At 38.8% G+C, this 1,849-nt stretch overlaps 1 protein-coding gene across 1 annotated transcript in view; it reads right to left on the bottom strand.

The window, feature by feature from the left end:
- SARC_06651 (hypothetical protein) overlaps window positions 1-734 on the bottom strand; it is a gene marked incomplete at its 3' end in the record, with an annotated part of 890 nt that extends 156 nt beyond the window's left edge. The window contains exon 1 of the mRNA XM_014299432.1: window positions 83-734. Within this exon, the coding sequence (XP_014154907.1) occupies window positions 83-513 (431 nt within the window). The 5' untranslated portion in view covers window positions 514-734. The remainder of the gene's footprint in view (window positions 1-82) is intronic.
- Window positions 735-1,849: the final 1,115 nt, after the last annotated feature.

The raw sequence follows: 1,849 nt of genomic DNA, 5'->3' as shown, positions 1-1,849 counted from the left end.
TATATAAAATCACAATGCAAATAAATAGTAAATATGAATAAATACACAAAATATCCCTATATATAAAAGTATATTCACATACTTATTCCGGATAGTCAGGTCTGCTCCAAGTGTTCTGAGTTCATTCACCATGGTGTTCTGCTTCGCTCGTACAGCCACGTGTGCACATGTGCTTCCGTCTGATGGTCTCTGTGCGTTCAAATCCAGCCCACACTTTACCAACAACCTCAGCACATCCAGTCTATCCTTAGTCACACACATATGAGTTATACCATTCTCGTGTCTGCCACTTGTGTACCTATACTCGTTCAGCCTATTAATCCCGTACTTGTGTACAATCTGATGTATGCGGTCCTCCTGTACTGCATTAGAGGTGGTCACTAGTACATTGCGTTGTAGTATACTTTGTATGTCTTCATTCAGGTCTTCTTGTGTGGGGGTGTGTGATGTTTCTTCTATCTCGCCTTCTTCTCCGCTGTCTCCTTCTGCGGTTCCCATGACTATGTTATCCATAATGTGTGAAATCTTAGTAGACGTAATAACCACCGGAATATAATGAATATATGTCAAAAGATACAGGTATAGGAAGGTATGTATAAATCTATAAATATGTCCGCCAATTTGTATACATATGTGGTCTATGCAAGTGTATCTGTGTGTGTACGAATACACGCAACCTTATGTGTGTGAGTGAAAATACGTTGTAACTGAACACCCTATACTGTGCAGCACAGTCATATACTAAATGGTTAGGGACTTTCATGTCAAATGACCTCTATATTTATAATAAAAACCATTCCACACAACGTGTGAAATAATGACCTGAAATAGAGACATCACTGTAAATAAGCCACCCTTATTTAGACAGGCGAGTTTTCGCGGGCCCAGACTGACATCCAATCTTCAGGTTCTCCACTATCCACTGTATCCAGTATCCAATCACACACCACTGTGTGGCACTGTCTCCATAGCTCACTGCCCGGTCTCCATAGTACACTCTCCATAGTACACCCTCCATGGTACACTCTCCATAGTACACTCTCTATAGTACACTCTCCATGGTACACTCTCCATAGTACACTCTCTATAGTAGACTTTCCATAGTACACTCTCCATAGGACACTATCCAAGTCCACTATCATCAATCCAGTAAATAGCCTACACTCCCCAGAGTTACTACTCTTTTCACTGTTTCCATATTCCAAAAAAAAAACAGTTGATTTTACTGAAATCCAAACGTTCATTTATATCAGATTTGCTTAAATTTTTACCCCGACGGTCGTTAGGCAGCTATTGTGTTATGTGATTTTATGTTCGCGACGAACATGGACCATGTCCATAGAGACGGAAGAAATGACACCAACAAGGAAACTAGACGCACAGGGTTACAGGTCTTACCGAGTGTGTTGATCACAATTCAAACCACCCTGAGTTAATAATGTCCGAAGGTAAATTGAACCTTCACAAAGTAGTTATTGCATGTGTACACATATGATTCACACATACACGTATTGTTGTATTAAGTATTTCGGCGTTTGGAATTGTATAAAAATATGCATGTTCGCGTATATTTAAATATAAAACTACTCGAATACTTGCCTAGCAGAGCCGAAGTTTGCATTTATGAACACATGAATATGTAGATTCTCTCCATCGCGTATCCTGCTAAAGCTCACCAAACATAACTTTGACGAGCGAGAGTATGAAAGGAATAAAGTAAGGTGTATTTTTGTTTAATTTTTAAAAGGCTATTATTGTTATATTTCTTTGTAATTATCTGACAGAGCCACGTATGTTATGTACAAATTCAATTGTTATACCTCAGAAGATGCTGATATTTACATCATAT

The sequence above is a fragment of the Sphaeroforma arctica genome, assembly GCF_001186125.1.
Source record: "Sphaeroforma arctica JP610 unplaced genomic scaffold supercont1.483, whole genome shotgun sequence".
Lineage (NCBI taxonomy): Eukaryota > Ichthyosporea > Ichthyophonida > Sphaeroforma > Sphaeroforma arctica.
Note: the sequence above shows the minus strand (reverse complement) of the source record. Positions and strands in the feature narration are given on the sequence as shown.